Genomic DNA, 18792 nt, shown 5'->3' with positions numbered 1-18792 from the left:
CCCGCAGAACCCCGGTCTTACCTTTTCTGCGCAGGTAAATGATGCAGTCGAGGAACTTTTGACACAAAGGTCTGTGGCAATTATCGGCTTTATCATCTTAGCCATGAGAAGATGAGGCTACTGCAGGGCACACGGCCGCTGCCATCCTGCCTCTGCAGCAGGAGTAAAATTGGTGCTGCCTTGTCTCTAATTTTCCCTCTCCCCCTTGTTTTCCGCTTTTTTCTCTCTTTTTCCCCAGTCTTTCCTGGACAGACTGAAACATTGCTGCAGCGGCAGCGCTGCCCCTCACAACCCTTGCATCCCCCTCGTGCAGGATGCAGCTGCATGTTCAGAGCACAGACACACACTGCCAACGGCCGTGATGATTTATTACAAATGCATCAGAGCGACACAGACACACAGGGAAGGAGCTGCTGTGCTGAGCTGCCGACACGGTGTCACCCATCAGTGTCACCAGCAGTACAAAGTACTGCCCACTGCTTGTTGCCTTCCCACGCTCGCTTGGCGAGTGCTGCAGGGAAACTTCTGCTCCTTAACAGAGAAAAAGTGAAGCAGGCACACAGAGAAAGCAGAGGAAGTGGCAGGGCTGCCGTAGCAATTAGCAAATCATCCTGTGAAACGTGCAGGAGCCCTCTCTGCCAGGGGAAGAGCCACGAGGCATGCAGGGCACAGCGAGGCCCTAGATGACCAGGTCTGCGATTTTGGGGTGTGGGTGGTGGCCCCCGCCCGGGCCCCCCGTGGCGGGGAGCTGGCGGCAGGCGGGGCCCGGCGGTGTCGCGGCGCTCGTGGAGCGGGCGCTGCAGGCGAGGAGCAGCCCAGCAGCGGCGAGGAACGCTCCGGCAAACCACCCCAGGAAGGTGGCCTCCCCAAACTCCCACCGGGGCACGATGTCGGGGACGGTCTCATCCCAGAAGTCGAGGACGGTGTTGTAGGCAACCCAGGAGACCGGCACCAGGGTGGTAATCCCCGCAGTGCCAAGCAGCGCTCCCCCAGCGAGCAGGAGACGCTGCTTTTGCCCGGGTTTGTCCTCGCAGGCTCTCCAGCTGTCCAGCCCCATGGCAGCGAGGAGGCAGCCCAGCAGCCCCAGCCCATTGGAGACGCACATCAGGAGGCGAGAGATGCGCAGCTCAGGGGGCAGTGCCAGGAAGGAGCCGTGGGCTTGGCACTCGACCACCCCTTCCTCCTGGGTGATGCAGACCTGCCAGAGCCCCATGTTCCAGACCTCCAGCTCGTTCAGGTCCAGGTTGAGGTTCTTCCAGAGCGGCACAAAGGTGGTGACGCAAGAGCTGACCCACCCGAGGAGGGCCAGCAGCATCCCCCCCGCCTGCGCCTTCGCCCACCAGCCCCCGGCCATGGTATCGCCGCCCCGCTAACCTCTGGGCCCAGATTAGCCGCCCTGAGCGGCGGCCGCGGGCATTAACGTTTGTGGAGCAGCGTCCGCCCGGCCGCCGGCCGCGTCTGCCGCCCGGGGGGGCGAATTCAAGCCTGTTCCTCCAACGCCGGGGTGTGGCCACGGTCGTTTTTCAGCCGTTGTTGGTTTTTCCACGCTAAAAGAAAAGCGCGCCCGGCTCAGCAGGAAAAGCCGGGTGCATCCCCGCCGTGACTCTGGGCAGGGTCCCGCCGTGCCCGGGAGGGTTAAGCCAAGGCATGCAAATCCTCCGAGCCTCGGCCACCCCGAAGCGAGAGCCTTGGCAGGGAAGGCGCCTCTCGGCAGCAGCAGCAGCAGCAGCTCCGGCCGCGGTGGGACAGGGAGGGCACCCGGGGCAGGATGCAGGCAGCGGACAGCCGGCATCGGGCTCTTCTCTGGAGTCGGTGCCTTGGTTGGAGGCCCCGAGTCTCATTTGGTCATCAAATAAATATGCAAAGGAGCCTTTGAGAGCTGCGTCTAGGATGGGGATGTCCGAGGGAGGGAAGCAGGTTGCAGGTGGGTACTAATCACCCTGTCCTGTGTCCAGCACCTCACCCGGGACACAGCTTGTGGTGCTTGTTGTGTGTGAGGAAACTGTTGTCTGGGAGGGGACTCCCTGCTGCAAACAGAAGGATGGGGAAAACCCATCTACAGCAGCCTGGTCCAGGGGAAGGTGTCCCTGCCCATGGCAGAGGGTTGGAGCTGGATGATCTTTAAGGCCCTTTCAATCCAAACCATTCTGGGATTCTATGAAAAGGATGGGCCACAGCATCAGGAAAATCCCAACTTTGTGCTGGCGCTCAGCTCCCATCCACCCCCACGTGCGTCCCCTCCGCGGGGTCCAGCTTGCAGATTCATCTTCCCCGGGAGATTAGCGACTAATCTCTCCTTCATCCGCGTCTTTCTTATCTGGTATTGGGAGCCAGACTGCAAATTACTGAGTCCTGCTGGCCCTGGGGGTCCACCCCAGTGAGTGTCAGGGGGGACCTTCGCAGAGGCCTCCCAAAAGGAGAGGGTGAGGGAGCACAGACCACGTTTAGTGTGGAAGCACAGACCAGGCAGGAGAGGGGAGATGTTTTCCAGCACTTGCTGACCATCTCATCCCTAAAGAGCAGACAGTGAGCATCATCCTAAGGGCAAGAACAGGGAAATCCGCTGGGAAACCCCTCCTGCTCCTTCCCCCAGGCATTGGGGCGCCTGCTCCTTCTGATTAAATCGTCTCAAGGTAATTGTGCCTGTCATTGAGACAGATTAACGGGTGACCTTCTGCCGCTGGAGCAGGATTGGTGGCCGCCGCCGAGCTCTCTGTCCTTCCGTTCTTCCCTCCCACCGGCCACAGTGGCACAGCCTGGCAGAGGATTCCTGTCCACGACCGCTGGGAAGATGCCCGGCAGTGGCCGGGGCGCAGCAGGAGCCACAAGCCGAGAACGACGTCTCTGGGGCTGGCAGCCACTCTGCCTGGACATGAGGTGGGTGCCCCCTGTGCCCAGGGGTCTGGGGAGCCGGGAGGTTGGCCCGGAGTCCCCCATCACTGCACTGCTGGTCCTGCCGCTCTGCAGAAGCAGGGAATGCTTGGAGGGGGCAGAGCACCCACATTCCCACCCCATCCCCACCCCTGTCCCGGTGGGTCGCTGCACTCCAGGTTGATTTTCCAGGAATGTGACCTCTCATCACATCTCCCCACAGGGACTGGCTGGACTCAGCCTGTCCCAAGGAGCTCAGCTATGGGATCTGTATATCACAGCCTGTCCAGAGGCCACCCATTTCTGCTCGGAGCTCCTTAGAGAACCGGGAGCCACAGCCATGGCCCGGAACGAGTGTGGAGCAGAGCCACGGCGCTTACCCGGAGCTTGTCGGCTGCTGGGGCGGCTTCCCACCGGAGGACGATGGCTCCTTCCCTGGCCTTGCAATGCAATTATGGCCCCTAATGGGCTTAGCCATCTGGAGCCAGCCCATAGCCGCCCCGGCACAGCTCCGGGCCTGGCACATGCACTGCTGGGCAAGGGCTTTCCCCCCAGACCCCAGCCCCTGGAGATGTGGAGAGGGGCCAGAGCTCTGCACTGCCCTCCGTGTCCAAAATAACCCCCCGCTTTGTGTCCCCCCCTGGCAGGACCCCACGCCCAGCCCGGGGCTGAGCCCCCGCCCCGGCGCCGCCATGGTGCTCCCCTACGCCCGCAACAGCGGCGGCGCCGGCGGCTGGGGGGCCCCCGAGGAGCCCCGTGGCCGCAGCAACTCCATCCCTGCAGCGCAGACCCCCACGGCCAAGCACATGCTGGCTTACCTGCCCCGGCCGCCCACCGACACCAGCCGGTACGGCACCTTCCCCCAGAAGGTATGGCTCGCGCCGGGGCTCTGGGGCACCCTCGGCTCAGGGTGCCGCCGGGTACTCGCGGTTGTTGTCAGAGGCCATTTCTCACCGACGGGCTCCTTTCCCCCCCCAGCCCGACGTCCCGGCCGCTCCCGGGGCTCTGGTGGAGGACGGCCGGCAGCAACCCGCCGCCGCCACCGCCACCGCCACTGCCAAGAGAAGCGCCCCGATGCCAAACTACCCGTCCGCACCCCGCCGGGGCGGCTTCGTCCCCAGTGAGGCGTCCCTGCCGCTGAGCCGCGGGAGCCTGGCTGCCCAGCACCTCCGTGGCCGCCCGTCCTGGTGCCCGCCACCCGCCCCACAGGACCCGGCTGCCCGTTTGTATCCGCTGCACGCGCTGAGCGTGGCCAACATCCCCAACTCGTCGCGCGGCAAGACCTCCGCCCGCAGCTCCACCGTCCCCACCCCGGAGGGGCTGCAGAGCCGGCGGTGCAAGCTGCTGGAGGAGGACAACCCCATGGTCCAGAGTGGCAAGCGGCAGCGGCAGCGCTACGTGACAAAGGTGGGCAAGTGCCAGGTGAACTTGGGCAACATCCAGGACAAGAAGAGGTTCCTCTCGGACATCTTCACCACCATTGTGGACCTCAAGTACCGCTGGTTCCTCTTTGTCTTCATGATGTGCTACATCGTCACCTGGGTGGTCTTTGGCTTCATCTACTTCTTCGACGCCTGGGTGCGGGGTGACGTTGGGCACCAGGGCGATCCTGAGTGGCAGGCGTGCATCGAGAACGTGGACGGCTTCATCTCTGCCTTGCTCCTCTCAGTGGAAAGCCAGCGGACCATCGGCTACGGTACCCGGATGGTGACGGCCAACTGCACCGAGGGTGTCATCCTGCTGATGGCTCAGTCCATCGTGGGCTCCATGATCGACGCCATGATGGTGGGCTGCATGTTTGTCAAGATCTCCCGGCCCAAGAAGCGAGCCCAGACCCTCATCTTCAGCAAAAACTGCGTTATCTCCCGCCGTGACGAGAAGCTCTGCCTGATGTTCCGCGTGGGGGACTTGCGGGAAAGCCACATGGTGGACGCCAAGATCCGGGCAAAGTTGATCAAGTCCCGGCAGACAGCCGAGGGGGAGTTCATTCCCCTGGAGCAGTCAGAGCTGAACCTGGGCTATGACACAGGGGAGGACCGTCTGTTTCTGGTGGAGCCCCAGATCATCTGCCACGTTATCAACCGCCACAGCCCCTTCTGGGACATGTCGGCCGAGTCACTGCGCCGGGACCAGTTCGAAATCATCATCATCCTCGAGGGCATTGTGGAAGCCACAGGTAAGTGCTCCAGGGCAGGGGACAGGGTGGGGACAGGCGGCTCCCTTGGGGTCCTGGAGATGCCAGGCAAAACTGGGCTCGGGACTGGTGTCCTGCCTGGGGCCAAAGCTGGCCCTGCTGAGCAGTGGGTGATGCAGGGCTGGAAGCCCCTCGTTGGGCAGCAGGGCCCTCGTGGTAGTGCCACAGCTCAGCTGCTGTCTCCCCACAGGAATGACGTGCCAAGCCCGCACCTCCTACACGGAGGACGAGATCCTCTGGGGATACCGCTTCGAGCCCTGCATGTCCCTGGAGAAAGGCGCCTTCCACGTGGACTACAGCCGCTTCGAGATGACCTTCGAGGTGCAAACGCCGGCGGCCAGCGCCAAGGAGCTGCACGAGCTGAAGGAGCTGGAGCAGCAGGAGCACTCCACGCTCAGCCTCTACTGGGACCACCTCGTGCACCCCTGTGCGCTGCCGGGGCCCGGCGAGGACGCGCTGGGGGCGATGAGCGGCCCCGGCAGCGTGGCTGAGGGCACCCGGGACGAGCCTCCGGAGCAGGAGTTCCCTGCCTGAGCCCCCGCCCGGGGGGGCCCACGCCGACAGTGCCATAGCCCACCCTCCCCGCGAGGCCGAGCCCCCCGCCCTCGCCCCGCGCACAGGGCGGCACTTTTGTTAAGCTGTTCTTTTGTACCGAGGAAGGCGGGAAGAGTAAAGGCTGTTCGTGACAAACCACCCAAACCGTTGGCAGTGTTTGTCCGGGGAGGGGCTGCTGGATGGGGAGGGAGTGTGATATAAAAATATATAAACAAATACATCAGTGGCCTTACACACCCTCCCCTGCGGCCTCAGCCCAAATTCCCCCCAAACATAATCCCCAACAAAAAAAAAAAAAGAAAAAAGTTAAAAAATAAAAAGGGGCAAGTTTTGCCATGTTTATGCAGCTGCAAATGGGTGTTTGTAAGTGCAAGGTCAGTAAGCATTGATTATATAGAACAGCAGAATTTGCATATTAATCATGCCCTTTACATGTCATCAATATTCAAATGAACGTCAGTGGACGAACATCAGACACAAACTTGGTTTCACAGCACGGGACACACTTGGGTCCCACTGAGCAGGGATGGACTCGTGTCTGTGTCCGTATCCCTGTCTGTTTCCCTGTCACATTCCCTGTCCCGTTCTTGTGTCCATGTCCTATTCCCTGTCCCATTGCCATCCCCATTCCCTGTCTATCCTCATTCCCCGTCCATCCCCCTTGCCCTTTTCCTTCCCCTTCCCATTCCCATTTCTGTTCCCATCCTCATTCCGTCCCCGCGTGTGTAGTTCGTCCTCCGCGCCGCCAGGGGGCGCTGCCGCCCCGCCCGTGAACCATAAATACTTCCGCTCCGTGCGTCACTTCCGGGGCGCCGTGGTGTCGTCATTTGCGGTGCGACGCGTGACGCGCAGCGCTCTCCGGCGGCCGCCGAGGTGGGACTGGGACGGGGCCGGGACGGGACCGGCGGGGCCGGAGCGGGGCCGGGCTGGGACCAGAGCCCCCGCACCGAGCCGGACGGGCCCGCCGCGACCGGGGGAGCGCGCCCGAGCCCTGACGGCGGCTCTCCCTGCAGCCCTGCCCCGGCCCCCTCGCATGGCGCGGCCCTGAGAGGAGATGACTGACCAGGAGAACAACAACAGCATCTCCAGCAATCCCTTCGCCGCCCTCTTCGGCTCCGTCGCGGCCGCCAAGCACTTCGCTGCCATCCAGAAGCAACAGCAGCTGCGGCAGCTGACAGGTGGGGGGCGAGGCTGTCCCCGGGCAGGGGCTTCCCCGGGCAGGGCTGTCCCTTGGGGAGGGGGCGAGGCTGCCCCAGGGGCAGGGCTGTCGCCCGGGGCGCTGAGGGCTCTGCCGTGCAGGCGAGGAGACGTCCATCAGCCAGGATGACTCTGACAACAGCGTCTCCGAGAGCCTGGACGACTGCGACTACTCGGTGGCCGAGATCAGCCGCTCGTTCCGCTCGCAGCGGGAGCTCTGCGAGCAGCTCAACATCAACCACATGATCCAGAGGATCTTCCTCATCACCCTGGACAACAGTGAGCCTGGGAACCCCGCGGGTGGGCTGGCTCAGCCCTGACGTGGGAGGGCACGGTGGGGAGGGGACACAGCTGGGGCTGTGCCAGAGGCAGGTCCTGCCTGCAGGGTCCCCATCCCTGTGGATGGAACGGGTCCCTCTGCCCTTTCCAGGCGACCCCAGCATGAAGAGCGGGAATGGGATCCCGGCGCGCTGCGTCTACCTGGAGGAAATGGCTGCGGACCTGGATGACCAGGACTGGCTGGACATGGACAACGTGGAGCAGGTGGGGCCCCCAGCCTTCTGCAAGCTTTGGCCACAGGAATTGAGTGTGATTCCTCACAGCGCACATGGGACACGTCCCAAATCCCTTCCCAAAGTCTGGCTTGGAACTGCCTCTCGCAGCTTTGCTGGAAACGTCGGTGGGGTTTTTGGGGTACGGAGCTGAGAAAGGTGTAGAGTTTGGGGAATCCAAATCTTCCTCCCAGAGGCTGCAGGGGTTTGCTGCCCTGCAGATCCACTGGGGGTGGGGAGGGGAACAAAAACCAAACAAAACTCAGTGATCGGTGTCCACACACATGCTTGGCTTTGTCTGTGGCTGTGTCAGCCATTCCTGATGAGGTTTTCAGTGGAAATGACTCCTGGTGGGGCTGCTGTTGCTCCATATGGGACTGGAGGATTTGCACAGGGTTCTCAGCCCAGCACTCTGCTACTTAACAAGGGCTAGAGAGAGTCCTTCCCAGCAGGAATCAATCAGCCTGTGTGGGGTGGGGCTCCCTTTTCCGGTGGGAATAGCTGGGGCTGTGTCACTGTGCCCGTCTGTGCTCTGGTTTCCAGGCCCTGTTCACCCGCCTGCTGCTACCAGAGCCCGGGAGCCACCTGATCCACATGACCTGTGCCAGCACCCAGAACCTCTCAGCTGACCGGGACGCCGGGGAGCGGCACATCCTGCGCTACCTCTACGCCTGCTTCCGCAGGGCACGGGAGGAGGTGGGCAGGGCAGGAGGGACCCTGCCCAGGGGGAGGGCAGCTCTGCCACCCGGCCCTGCGCCCCAGGGTGACCCAGCTGAGGGTGTAACAACCCGGGCCCCAGCACTGCCCCGTCCTCCCTGCACAGATCACCAAGGTTCCAGAGAACCTGCTGCCCTTCGCCGTGCGCTGCCGCAACCTGACGGTGTCCAACACCCGCACCGTGCTCCTCACCCCGGAGATCTACGTCAACCAGAACGTGTACGAGCAGCTGGTGGACCTGATGCTGGAGGCACTGAGGGGGGCACGTAAGTGTGGCCGAGCTGTGCTGCTGGCTCAGTGCTGCCAGGCTGCCCTGGGGCACGTGGAGTTGCCAAAAGGGAGGGCTGTGTTTGGGTCAGTCTGGCTGTTGTAGCGTTGTGAGTAACAGCCTTGTGTCACACCCTGCCAGAGTTTGAAGACATGACAGAGTTCCTTGAGGAGGTCATAGAGGCCTTAACGATGGACGAGGAGGTGCGGACGTTCGGGGAGGTCATGGTTCCTGTGTTTGACATCCTGCTGGGGAGAATCAAGGACCTGGACCTCTGCCAGATCCTGCTGTACACATACCTCGATGTGCTCCTCTACTTCACAAAGCAGAAGGACATAGCCAAGGTGGGTGCCTCACCCTGGACAGGAGCCCCTCTGGGGAGCTCATTTAGCTCCTGAGTCATCCAGGACCTGCAGAGGCCAAACCAGCAGTACAACACCTGGTGTGTGTGCTCCTACCCCTCTGCTCCTTTCTCATAGCCTGTCCCAAACCCATCAGTTTGTAGGGGTTTTTTACTGGGATTTTGTACAACTGTCAGCATGTCCTGACGTGTTCTCCAGGTTTTTGCAGGCTACATCCAGCCCAAGGATCCCAGCAATGGGCAGATGTACCAGAAGACTTTGCTTGGTGCCATTTTAAATATCTCCTGCTTGTTGAAGACCCCTGGCGTGGTGGAGAACCACGGCTACTTTCTGAATCCATCCCGATCCAGCCCGCAGGAGATCAAAGTGCAGGAATCCAACATCCATCAGGTGAGTGAAGCAGGGCAGTACTGCTTCCCACAGTGTTTAGTGGCCTCTGGTTGCCTGAGGGTTCAAGACATGGTATCAGGGCTTGAGTTCCACCGCTGGCTCTATAACAACCTGACTTGTTACTAGGCAAGTCCCAAAACTGCTTTGGAGTCTCCAGCTGGAACATGGGAATGGCTTTGCCAGCTGCCTCAGGTGTTTGTAACCCATGTCTTTGTGTTTTATCAAAGTCCTTGGCCTGAGCTTCGGGAAAAGGGTTGGGTGGCATTTGTGGAACGGACACCAGTGCCGGAACTCAAGGTGCTGGACTCCCTCAACTGTATTCTGTTCCCTGTAACAGTTCATGGCCCAGTTCCATGAGAAGATCTACCAGATGCTGAAGAACCTGTTGCAGTTGTCTCCAGAGACAAAGCACAGGATTCTCTCCTGGCTGGGAAACTGCCTCCACGCGAATGCGGGCCGCACCAAAATTTGGGCTAACCAGATGCCAGAGATCTTCTTCCAGATGTATGCCTCAGATGCCTTCTTCCTCAACCTGGGGGCTGCCCTCCTGAAGCTGTGTCAGCCCTTCTGCAAACCCAAATCTCCGAGGCTGCTAACCTTCAACCCTACCTACTGTGCTCTGAAGGAGCTGAACGAAGAGGAGAGGAGGAGTAAGAACGTACACATGAAAGGTACAGCCAAACCTTGGGGAGCAGGGGAATGGGAAAGGGGGTCTCCTCAGGTCCTCACCTCTCCCAGTAGCGCCGTCTTAATGGGTGCCAGTAAAGAGAGAGTTACAGCTGTGATTAGAGAGGAGTAAGGAGAGAGCTGAATACAAATAAAGCACTGCCAGCATCACTATGAGCCCTTTTGGTGTTCTCAGCAGAGGCCTTCTTGAGCTCTCCTCTTATCAGTGCTGCTGGGTAGGGCCTGACACAGAGCTGCTTTTCCTTCCAGGTCTGGAGAAAGAAACATGTTTGATCCCTGCTCTGAGTGAGCAAGAGCCGGAGTTTGCGAACAGTTACAACCTGGTGACAGAGAACCTGGTGCTCACGCAGTACACCCTGCACTTGGGGTTCCACAGGTACCTGCTCTCAGTTCCCCCAGGGCTGTTTTCCACCTGCATTTGGCCATGGAAACTTTAGTAAATACTTATAATACAGAGTGGCCAATTGAGCTGCTGTTTGAACCTCAGCCTAACTGACTGCTGAAAGACCCTTTGCTCACAGTCTTACACACTCCATGTTATTTATAGGCACCAACAGCCAAGTGCTGAGTGTCTGTGAGTTGCTCCATTCCCCTTCTCAGGGAAGGGCCTTCTCTACTGGAGAGCAGCCTGATGGCAGGGCACCTGCCCACTGGGGGTGACTCAAACTGTCCCAGTAACCGGGCTGTGCACAAAGCAGGAATGGGAGGTGGCTGTCTGCTTCCAGGAAAGGATTTTCTGGACGCCAGAACTCGCTATTTTGCCCAGCTTCCCTCTGCAAATCGTTGCCTGGATACTGTGAGGTCATGGCTGATCCAAGCAGAGTCCCCTTCTGGTTTATTCTCTAAATATAGAAGTTGACAAAAAAGTTATTATGCAAGTGGCTCGTTGCTGGGAAACTGAACATGTGGGCTGGGGCGTGCTGGATCCCTGACTGTGACCCGAGGGAGCTCCGTGCTGCAGAGAGCTCTGCCAGCTCCCCAGGCCGCTCTGCAGGCGCCACAGGCCCTCACAGGGTCTCTGACAAACCTTTCTCCAAGGCACTGCCAGAGCCCCCTGCCAGAGTACCTGCAGGAAATTATCTGAATTTGCTGGCACGGAACAGTCTCTCACCAGCTTACGCATTGCTGAGGCAGGATGTCTGTCTGTCTTCTCAGGTCCTCCTTGCCTTTTTTTCCTGTGCAGGTTGCACGATCAGATGGTAAAGATAAACCAAAGTCTTCACCGCCTTCAAGTGGCGTGGCGAGAAGCTCAGCAGAGCTCCAGCCCTGCTGCTGACAGCCTCAGGGAGCAGTTCGAGCGCCTCATGACCATCTATCTCTCCACCAAGACGGCCATGACGGAGCCACAGATGCTGCAGAACTGCCTGAACCTGCAGGTGTCCATGGCAGTGCTGCTGGTGCAGCTGGCCATGGGGAACCACGGGACAGAGCCGCTGGAGCTGAGCTTCCCGCTGCCCGAGGTGGAGCACAGCGCGCTGGCCTACGTGCCAGGTGTGTCCTGCTGGGGTCTGTGCCACCACTGCTGTCCGTGAGCACTGGCAGAGCTGCCTGAGGAAGCACTTCTCTGTCAAGGGCAGGACACAGTGCTACAACCTTTGAAGAGGCTCACTCTTATAAAATTGGGGGCTGTTTGAGGGCCATACTTAGGGTAGTTAGGCTGCTGACCTTTTAGAGGTCCTACTCATCGCCAAGTGGCAAAGTTTTCACCACATACCACACTGATTTACTGTTCTCTCTCTGCAAAATCATCCTTTCAGGGTCTGCTTTGGGATTGTTCCATTGGGAGTTGCTGTGTAACAGTGTGTGATCAGCAGAGAGCTGCCAGGTTGACCCTGTAAGGAACTTGATTTCTGGGAGAGCTGAAGGGAATCCCAGGTGTTACAGATGTTGTCAGGCTGGGCATCCTTTGTGGGAGGTTCTGAAACAGCTCATTAGTTACTGAAACTTAATCATTATTAGAGTGGTGAGGGGAAAGTAGAGGGGAGGCTGGAAAAGGGCAGAACTGCCTGGGGAGGGCTCACCTGCAATCTCTCTTTGCAGAGTTCTTTGCTGATAATTTGGGTGACTTCTTCATTTTCCTGCGGCGTTTTGCTGATGACATCTTGGAGACTTCAGCTGATTCTCTGGAGCACGTCCTTCACTTCGTTACTGTTTTCATGGGTGATGTGGAGAGGTAGGTACAGCCCTAGCTGCAGCTCTGGGTGTTCATTGCAGAACACCCAGGGGGAACAAGCAAGTGGAAATTGCAGAGCTGTTTTGAGGCTTGGTTTGTGCAACCACGAGCAGGTTGATCTCTTTGGAAATGCTGAATTGTGCTCACAGGAGGCACAAAGGGGACAAAGCCCTGCCTGGAGGCCATGGGCTTTCGTGCAAGGTGCACGTGGGATTTGGGGCTTAAATATGTGTTTGGTAGTGTGATGCAGGAGCCTCATCAGCTACAGCCATTTTGTACTTGTTAAAGGAAGTTCCTGGGATTGATCTGTTGGGAGTGTCTCTATGATGTCCACTGAACAGAACTGAGTAGTTCTGTCGATCTTCCTGACGAGATGTCACCCTACACTCTGCATTTCTGCTGTTCATTTTTTTACACTCACATGTGTAAACACAGCTCCTGGCAGCAGCAGGAGCAGCTGGAGCTTTCCCTTGGTAGGCAGCTCTCGCTGTTCCTGCTGTCCCTGGGAGATGGAGGCTGTAGTTCTTCCTGGCAGTGCCCTACGGTGTCACCTGGGGCAGGTGGTTTGGCTTCTGCCCCACAGGTGCAGCAGTTACACCGTGGCCTCTGTTTGGTGCTGGACAGCAGGGAAAGCACTTGGACTGGCAGGATAAATAGAGGGCAGGACCCTAGGCAGCAGGAAAGCAGCTGGGATGGTCAATGGGGTTTGCTCAGGAGCTCCAGCTGATGAGCGGGAAAGCTGCTGTGGGAGGGTGGGAGCAGCAGCTTGGCTGTTCCCACGCTCTCTGGCCTCTGCCTGAGATTTTACTGTGCCATTGAGTGCATGTGAGTGAGCTGCTGGCCCAGGGCTGGCTTTACAGATGGTCTGCAGCAAGCAGGCACTCGAGCATGGATGGGCGCAGCTCCTGGAATGATTCCTGAGCAGCTCAGTTCCACACCCTAGCCCTCATGCCATTCTGGATTCACTTTCTTTTTCCTCTTTCAGGATGAAAAATCCTCACCTGCGAGCCAAGCTGGCAGAGGTGTTGGAGGCTGTGATGCCCCACCTGGATCAGGCCCAGAACCCGCTGGTCTCCAGCGTGTTCCATCGCAAGCGGGTGTTCTGCTCCTACCAGCACGCTGCCCACCTGGCCGAGGCGCTCATCAAGGTCTTCGTGGACATCGAGTTCACGGGTAAGCACGGAAGGGGAAGAGTTGTGTTCCCTGTGGGACACCTGTGGGGGAATGTCCACTTGTAATGCTCTTTGGCTTGTGCCCAGGTGACCCACACCAGTTCGAACAGAAGTTTAACTATCGCCGTCCCATGTACCCCATCCTGAGGTACATGTGGGGCACCGACTCCTACCGGGAGAGCATAAAGGTGAGGCAAGAGGTGCACGTGTGTCTGTCTGTCTGTGTGTGCAGCACTGTATGGACCACGTGGGTCCATGTCCTGCCACTGGGACACACAGAATTCATTGTTTGCTCGCTCCTTGCAGGCTTTGGCTGATTATGCCTCAGAGAACCTGGAGGCAATGAACCCCCCTCTCTTCTTGCGCTTCCTTAACCTGCTCATGAATGATGCCATTTTCCTGTTGGATGAAGCCATACAGGTAGGGCTGAGCTCCTGTGCCACCAGCATCACATAAACAAGTTCTCACTCCCTGGAGACTGCTGGGTGTGGTTTTGACCTCCAGAACAGGGTCAGCTTGCCTGGCCCTGCCTGGTGAATCTGTGTGATAGACATTTGCAGGAAGCAATTCCAGGCTAATGTGGCCATTGCCCTGGGAGAAGGGGGGGAGGCAGGAGGAAAGGGGGCCTGGGGCCCTGCCTGTGGGTCACCCTTTCCTCCTTTGGGCTCAAGAGGCAGCTCAGAACCAAGAGGAGCAAAAGGGCTTTTTCAGATCCATCAGGAAGCACGCTGGAAAATCTGCCTGTTGCTAATCTGGACGAACAAGGGCTTTAAATGATCACTGTGGGGTTTGATTCTCAAATCCCCTTGGCCTTTCCACAGGTGTTTTATCCTAACAAAGGCCTTTTGTCTCCAAGCAGTTCTCCTTTGGGATTACAAGGCAAGTGCCAGGTGACCTCATGTCCCTGGTGTGTGATGACTGTCTCTCACTCCTTTCAGAGCTGCTGTTGCTGCTAGAAAGGGCTTTTTGGGGAGCTTTTACCTGCCCGAGAACTGATTGCCCTGAGGCCAGCAGTTAAGATGGGTCATGTGGATGTTGCCTGTCTGATTTTGAGTGTTTATGGACCTCCTTGGCTTTGCCATCCAACCAAGCCCCCTGGGTGTTCTGTTTTGCAGTACCTCAGCAAGATCAAAGTGCAGCAGATTGAGAAGGACCGGGGCGAGTGGGACAGCCTGTCCCCGGAGGCTCGCCGGGAGAAGGAGTCCAGCCTGCAGATGTTTGGGCAGCTGGCACGCTTCCACAACATCATGTCCAACGAAACCATTGGCACTCTGGCCTTCCTGACCTCAGGTAGGAAGAGTGGCCCCTCCTGCCTGCCAGGACCAGGAAAGGGTGGACAGGAACTTGGTTTCACAGTGATCGGAGCAGGGTGGGATTGCTGTGAAGGAACTGTTGTTTTCCTTTCCAGAAATCAAGTCCCTGTTCGTGCATCCTTTCCTTGCTGAGCGCATCATCTCCATGCTCAACTACTTTCTGCAACACCTGGTTGGGCCTAAAATGGGAGCTTTGAAAGTGAAGGATTTTAGTGAGTTTGACTTCAAGCCACAGCAGCTTGTGTCTGACATCTGCACGATCTACCTAAACCTTGGGTAGGTGATGACAGGGTGCCTGTGGGGTGGCAGTAGCCATCCTGGGGGTATTGTGGGAGAAATGCTTAGTTACACTCTAGCTTTCCTCTAGCTTTGAGTTTTTTGCTGTGGGAAAGCGGCTGCTGTGGGGACTGTTTTTCAGCCCTGTAAATATAGATTCTTAAACCTTTGCTGTCTTGTAACCTGTGGTGCAGGGATGAAGAAAACTTCTGTGCCACAGTCCCCAAGGACGGCCGCTCCTACTCACCGACACTCTTTGCCCAGACCGTGCGGGTTCTGAAGAAAATCAACAAGCCTGGCAACATGATAGTGTCTTTCAGTAACCTGGCTGAGAGGATCAAGGTGAGCACTGGAGGGAATTTAATGTACAAAAAAAGATGGAGCTGGTTCCCTGTGTCCTTTTCCCTCTGTGTATTGCTGTGGACCTGGATTTCTGGGAGTGGGGCTTTGTTCAGGTGGGGCAGCTGGGAGGGCATGCTGCCCATACAGACTTGTGAGTCCTCCCTGGTTTTTAAAGAACAGGGAGGCCGAGTCCCTCAAAGCCCCTGTGCTCCCCAGTCTCTTGCAGACAGGCAGCAGCAGGAAGAGGAGACGTACGCAGACGCCTGCGATGAATTCCTGGATCCCATCATGAGCACGCTGATGTCAGACCCCGTGATCCTGCCTTCCTCCCGCGTCACCGTGGACCGCTCGACTATAGCCCGACACCTCCTCAGGTGCGTGGCACAGCCCTCCTGCTTGATACTTGTGGGGATCTATTTCACTTATCCAACGACTTTTCCTGGCCTGTCTCCCTCTTTTTTTATCTCTAACGCCAGGAGTGTCCAAATAATCTCGTCAATGCTTTGTCTTTCAGCGATCAGACGGATCCTTTCAATCGGAGCCCCCTCACTATGGACCAGATTAGACCAAACACAGAGCTAAAAGAGAAGATCCAGCAGTGGCTTGCAGAGAGGAAAAAGCAGAAGGAGGAGCTGGAAGACACGCTGAACTGAAAACCTTGATCTTGTTCCCAGCCCTCCCTTCACAGGCGAGATCAATGCCATGCAGGGGACATGGCTGGAGCTGCCACCCTGACGACGACCACATTTAGTGCATTGCCACCACCTATGGAGTCTCTCCTTGGACCTTCCCTTCCAGTCCCTGTTCTCTCTTTTCCTTTTAAGACTCACTGTTTAATACTGAGACTTTCCACTGCACTACAGCTTTGAGCCTCTGCCTCGAGGGAAGACCCCAGCCTCTTCCTTGTGGCTGGGTGCCCCAGCCTTCTATTACCTGTTCTTTGTGTTGGCCACGTTCTTTTCCAGTGACACCAAACACCTCCCTCTGTTCTTTTCTGTGTTTAAACTGTAACCATCCGTTCACTACCTGAAAGTGATGCCTCCAGCTGCCCCCAGGGTAGGACGTGGGGAGGGACTGGAAGGGGACGGTTCACCACCTTGTAAAGGCCAGGGGTGTAGAAGGGTGTACTTCCCAAGTGATCATTGGGAACGGCAGGCGTTGGAAATAAAACATAGAGATGATCTTAAAGCCAGTGGTTGAGGTCTGGCAGCGCCGGGAGCTGTAGACAGGGACTGGGTCGCGAGTGGGGCGGCGCCGGCCCCGGGCGGGTCTCGAACCCGCGTCCCCGGCACCGCCCCGCCCCGGCCCGCCCCGCTCACGTGGTGCGGGGTCCTTGGCGCGGGCTGCCCGCGGCGCTCGCCGGGCGCGGTGACCGGCGGTGACATTGAGCGCGCAGCGATGGCCAAGGCCGCGCAGGGGCTCGTGCAGCGACTCGTGCAGCGCGGACCGGAGCTGCTCGGCGGTGAGGGACCGGGAATGGGGACGGGAGCGGGGAACGGGCCGGGGGCGGCGGGGAGCGCGGTTGGGGAACGGGGCTGCAGGAGGCGGGGGCCGGGCCTGGGGAGGCCCCGCGTGCTCCCGCCGTTGGGAAAACACCGTTCCCTCTCTCCCATGTCCTCTCTTGTGTCCCCTCCGTGTCCCCTCCCGCAGCCGCCGTGACCTACTCGAAGCCGCGCCTGGCCACGTTCTGGCACTATGCCAAGGTGGAGCTGGTCCCGCCGACCCCCGCCGAGATCCCCCGCGCCATCGACGGCATGAAGGGGCTGGTCCGGGCCTTCCAGAGCGGCCGCCTGGCCCAGCTCACCGTCAAGGTACCGCCGGGGCCGGGGGGCTGCCTCCGAGCCGCCCTGGTATCGGCCTAGGAAGCGGTGCGGCCGTTGTCAATGACACTGCAGCTGAAGGGATTCAGGGGCCGAGAGTTTAAAGTGTTTTATTTTGTCGGCTTTGCCTTAACTCTTCCCTGCCTGGACCGGGCTGTGCTTGCCCTCCTCGGGCCCCCAGTTGTCTCTCCCAGAGAGGGGAGCATCCATAGGCAGCTGGATCAGCCGTGGATGATCCATCGGTTGGCTTTTAAATTAATGTGCTTCCCATGTGTATGGGCTCTGATTCTTGAAAGGGCTGTGCAAACCCAAAAGCGACAGCTGACGCTGTGCTGGGTGTTGTAGAAGATCTCTGTGGCCTGGTGTGTTGAGGGGTGGCTGAACACAGCAAACATTCTGCTCCATTCCTCCTGTTGGAGGGCGTGGATGGGGCTATGGGAGCAAGGGAGGAGCTGTTGTGGGAGTCTGGGATCTGACCAGTGCCTGTTTGCTTTCAGGAAGCGCTGAGGAACGGCCTTGTGGCCACAGAGGTGCTGATGTGGTTTTACATCGGGGAGATCATCGGCAAGCGCGGCATCATCGGGTACGATGTGTGAACACCCACCTGGCCGAGGCCATCAGCGTTGGGCGCCGGGTCTGTCACGGGGTCTGCCACAATAAAGCCGGAAGCCCACACTGAGTGGTCGTGGTCCATGTCTGGCACCCTGAGGGCCAGTCCCAAGGGCACCAGAGCTGCCTTACTGACACCACTGTTGGTCACCACAGCTCTGCTCGCTCTGGGGCACCCACTGTGCCGCTGGGGGAGGCCTGAGACCCCAAATTCAAATGGAGAGTGCAAAAGAAAATGTTCCATTTGTTCCTGAATGTACTTCCCATCAGCTAGTGGGAAGCAAGGAGAAATGCCTGTACTTTTTAGCTATCAAAAGCAATCTCCGTGGCTTATTCCAGAGGGAGTGTAGCATGGTTCCAGGGGGCTCTGCTGGTCTGGGATCTGACTGGTGGAGTGGAAGCCTGTGAAGGTAAGCAGAGCTTTGCTGCATGTGTCACCTCAGCTCCCCACCAGCCGGAGGTTGAGGTGCCCAGGGTTTCACTACCTTGCTCATTGTCAGTCAGCTCTTGTAGAGGTCTGTACAAAGCCTGGTGAGTCACCTGCACTGTAACACATTTCAGAAAGTAATTTGTAGTTCTCTGAAGCCAGCAGATGGTTTGGATGGGACCTCACTGATTTTATTGTCTTGGGAGATGGTTTCTAGTCAGTATTGCTCCTTGTTGATGCTATCATCTCAGCTGCTCCTTGGCTCCTCTAGGCATTTTGCTGTGCACACCAGTGACCCCAGTGTCTCTAGGGTGACTGTGCCAGGAGCATGTCATTTACTCCTCTCCCTACAGCTGAACTGACCTCAGCACTTCATTCCAGCAGGAAGAAGCCTTGTGCCCTGCTGAGAGGGAGTGCAGGTGATCTGACATTCTTTAGGTGACCAGGAGGTTGGTGTAGCATCAATGAATGGAAAGCTTTAGCTTTGTTTTTGGTTTTGGTTTTTTTGGGTTTTTTTGTTAAAAGGAAGGGTTCCTGTCCCAGCTCTGAGTCATAACCAGTTATAGGTCATCTCCATGCCATAGATGGGAAAACTGAGGCCCAATGAACTCCCCAGGCTTCCACAAGGGAGTCTGCAACAGCAACAGGACCTGTGCTTCCAGCCCCCTGCCCAGCCTGAGTTCTGCACTCCCTTCTCCCACCAGCCTGGCCAGGGCACCACAACTGCCTGGCACAGCCCGACAGCAGCGGCCCTGGAGGGGGTCTTTATACCTGCTGGGTGTCCTGCCTCTGCCAGGGACAAACAGCCTCCCTCCCGTCCTCGGTCCCTCCCTGCCCTCATCTGACGGACTTCCAAGGAAAATGGGTA

The 18792-nt window shown here is 58.3% G+C and overlaps 4 protein-coding genes across 5 annotated transcripts; 3 read left to right on the top strand and 1 right to left on the bottom strand.

The window, feature by feature from the left end:
- Positions 1-363: 363 nt before the first annotated feature.
- On the bottom strand, positions 364-1664 carry LOC113975532 (putative claudin-24). The gene has a single exon (XM_027699649.1). The coding sequence runs from the start codon at positions 1352-1354 to the stop codon at positions 680-682; it is 675 nt and encodes a 224-aa protein (XP_027555450.1). The 5' UTR covers positions 1355-1664; the 3' UTR covers positions 364-679.
- A 14-nt stretch (positions 1665-1678) lies between these two features.
- LOC113975326 (G protein-activated inward rectifier potassium channel 4-like) lies at positions 1679-5599 on the top strand. Its single transcript, XM_027699230.1, has 5 exons — positions 1679-1924; positions 2659-2877; positions 3519-3740; positions 3850-5047; positions 5256-5599. Exons 3-5 carry the CDS (start codon positions 3564-3566, stop codon positions 5597-5599), a joined length of 1719 nt encoding a protein of 572 aa, XP_027555031.1. The 5' UTR covers positions 1679-1924; positions 2659-2877; positions 3519-3563.
- An 871-nt stretch (positions 5600-6470) lies between these two features.
- Positions 6471-16256, top strand: UBE4A (ubiquitination factor E4A). 2 transcript variants are annotated; one of them, XM_027699648.1, is made up of 20 exons: positions 6471-6493; positions 6634-6798; positions 6920-7096; positions 7248-7360; positions 7912-8064; positions 8192-8351; positions 8495-8697; positions 8914-9105; positions 9443-9776; positions 10042-10168; positions 10976-11283; positions 11833-11965; positions 12951-13138; positions 13225-13325; positions 13444-13557; positions 14253-14427; positions 14546-14726; positions 14921-15068; positions 15285-15442; positions 15583-16256. In XM_027699648.1, exons 2-20 carry the CDS (start codon positions 6675-6677, stop codon positions 15719-15721), a joined length of 3228 nt encoding a protein of 1075 aa, XP_027555449.1. In that variant the 5' UTR covers positions 6471-6493; positions 6634-6674; the 3' UTR covers positions 15722-16256. The 2 variants fall into 2 exon arrangements, with proteins under 2 accessions (XP_027555449.1, XP_027555448.1); XM_027699647.1 differs by lacking the exon at positions 6471-6493 and having other exon boundaries at positions 6565-6798.
- A 134-nt stretch (positions 16257-16390) lies between these two features.
- Positions 16391-17561, top strand: ATP5MG (ATP synthase membrane subunit g). The gene is made up of 3 exons (XM_027699650.1): positions 16391-16530; positions 16719-16879; positions 17386-17561. The coding sequence occupies exons 1-3, from the start codon at positions 16467-16469 to the stop codon at positions 17482-17484; spliced, it is 324 nt and encodes a 107-aa protein (XP_027555451.1). The 5' UTR covers positions 16391-16466; the 3' UTR covers positions 17485-17561.
- The last annotated feature ends 1231 nt before the right edge of the window (positions 17562-18792 follow it).

The sequence above is a fragment of the Neopelma chrysocephalum genome, unplaced genomic scaffold (assembly GCF_003984885.1).
Source record: "Neopelma chrysocephalum unplaced genomic scaffold, ASM398488v2 Primary Assembly neopelma1_138, whole genome shotgun sequence".
NCBI classification, from domain to species: domain Eukaryota; kingdom Metazoa; phylum Chordata; class Aves; order Passeriformes; family Pipridae; genus Neopelma; species Neopelma chrysocephalum.
Note: the sequence above shows the minus strand (reverse complement) of the source record. Positions and strands in the feature narration are given on the sequence as shown.